General features: G+C 38.4%; 1 protein-coding gene across 1 annotated transcript; it reads left to right on the top strand.

Annotated features, from left to right (window-relative positions):
* The first annotated feature begins 250 nt into the window (after positions 1-250).
* LOC141251447 (uncharacterized) lies at positions 251-1051 on the top strand. The gene has a single exon (XM_073670320.1). It carries the CDS (start codon positions 251-253, stop codon positions 1049-1051), a length of 801 nt encoding a protein of 266 aa, XP_073526421.1.
* The last annotated feature ends 983 nt before the right edge of the window (positions 1052-2034 follow it).

Here is a 2034-nt window from a genome sequence, read left to right as displayed (position 1 = left end):
TGAGTTTACTTTAGATCTTTTCAGTTGTACGATTTACAGTTAAGATAAACTCTTTGGACTGCTGAGAATGCACCTTCTGTGACTCCAAATTGGAAGGATATGTTTGTTCTGGGTATTTGTTCTTAATTATGTCTTGATTCGTATGTAAACTTAGTTGTAACACAACACTAAATTCAATGACTGATGATTGGTTTTGGATTATAAACTTTGCTGGATAATAGAATACCTTGCTGGATAAACTAGTGTGAAAATGTCTTCTGCTGCTAAAACTCTCCCTTGTGGTGAATGGTCAATTGTGTTGCCTGGTCGTCGCACTAAGAATAAAAGAAGTCAACGGAAATCAGAAGGAACTGATCAGCCATGGGTATCAACTGATCTTGAAATGGACAAAGAAAGAGAATCAAAGCTGATGCAGAAGCTGGAGCTCTGTATGAAAAAACTTGAAACTTCGAGCTTCTACGAAGTGTTCCAGGATCAAATGGAAACCTCTGAAGCCATTGATTGCTTCTCCAAGGTACTAAAATCGAGCGGTAAGATGAAGATGGTAATATATGGAATCGGCAGCGTAGAGTGGTATGAACCACCTCGTTTACAGCTAAGCCTAGCAATGTTGATGAAGAGGAAGTTTGAGTGGATTGGTGATATAGAGGTGTTTGACCCTGTACTGTCCATAACAGAAACTAGGGTTCTCGAGGCTCTTGGATGCTCTGTACTATCCATGAATGAGCAAGGCAGAAGAGAAGCTTGTGAACCTACGCTGTTCTTCATGCCCCATTGCGAGGCTGTGCTGTACAACAACCTATTGGAAGCCAACTGGAAAGAGGATAGATTGAGAAATATAGCCTTGTTTGGGAACAGTTTTAAGGTGTATGAGCAGCACGTCTCGTTTCTTAAAGATGATGAAGTTGCTGAGTCCAGAAAATACGTTTTGGCTGCAAGGAGATTTGCTACGGAGTTTGAGATTAAGACTGTCTCAGAGGATTATTTTAGAGCCTTTCTTGAATGTAGCTGGCATTTTTTCAGCCCCCAAGGGCTGCATATTGTTTCATAGTACCAATACCCTCCACAAACTCCTCTCCTTTCAAGTCCCGCAACTCAATTCATGTCTTGTATCTCTAGAAATTTCAAATATACAGATGTCCAACAATTCTTTTCCATGGATGAATCCCATCTTGACTGAGCAACATGACACAACTAACTTAGGTGTTTTAGTGCTATCAAATAACAGCCTAGAAGGAGAAGAGAGATCATTCCTGGATAACATTGCCTCTCAAAGTAAGTAACCAGCTTTGAGGAGCTATTCTAGAACAACTGTCGCAGTGCTTCTCCTGGGAAATAATCAATTACAAGAGGAATAACAGCCTTTCAGGAGTCATTCCATGTTGCTTCAGAAATCTGTCATTTGAAGGGGATTATGTTGGGGTTACTGAACATAATATTCTCCTTCAACCCTCTTCTATACTCTTTAAGAGTAGATAGTAGATATGATTCCTACATTCTTACAATCATGTCTGTTCTGGATTTGTCATGGAACCGGTTATCCAGTTGCATTGGGTATTCTTGTGGAGCTTTGGCGGGTCATTCTTCTGTTTACTTTCTTTGTGGTATTGTACGTAAATTCTTACTGGCGTAGAGCTTGGTGTACTTTCATTGATATCCACTTCCTTTGGTGGTTGTACTAGTTTGAGTGATTGCCTCCAATTTAGTTGAGTTTCATAATTGTTGTTCAATCATATATGAGCTGTTTCTAAATGATTTAGCTTTGTTTCCAGGTTTCTGTTAATCAACAACTGCGTCCTCCTGTGATTTCCTTCTAACAATTTATATTACTCCATAAAATTGCAATACGTGTCACTCATACATTTTCATACACGGACAAAAAGGCCTTCATCTACTTGTACATATTCAAATTGAAAGATAGAAAACATTACTTCAATTAATTATACAAATTAAGCAATGGGTATCATACAAATAAAACGGACAATTTATTATTTACACTTAAATGCTTCTCTTAGTCTTCGTTTTCCTTTCAAT

This window comes from Phyllobates terribilis, unplaced genomic scaffold (assembly GCF_046119375.1).
Source record: "Phyllobates terribilis strain yellow unplaced genomic scaffold, ASM4611937v1 Scaffold_7027__1_contigs__length_40404, whole genome shotgun sequence".
Classification (NCBI taxonomy): Eukaryota; Metazoa; Chordata; class Amphibia; order Anura; family Dendrobatidae; genus Phyllobates; species Phyllobates terribilis.
The sequence above is the reverse complement of the archived record's forward strand: the minus strand, read 5'-3'. Positions and strand labels throughout refer to the sequence as shown.

Coding starts and splice junctions, on each gene's coding strand:
- LOC141251447 (XM_073670320.1), top strand. CDS start 251: ATGTCTTCTGCTGCTAAAACTCTCCCTTGTGGTGAATGGTCAATTGTG.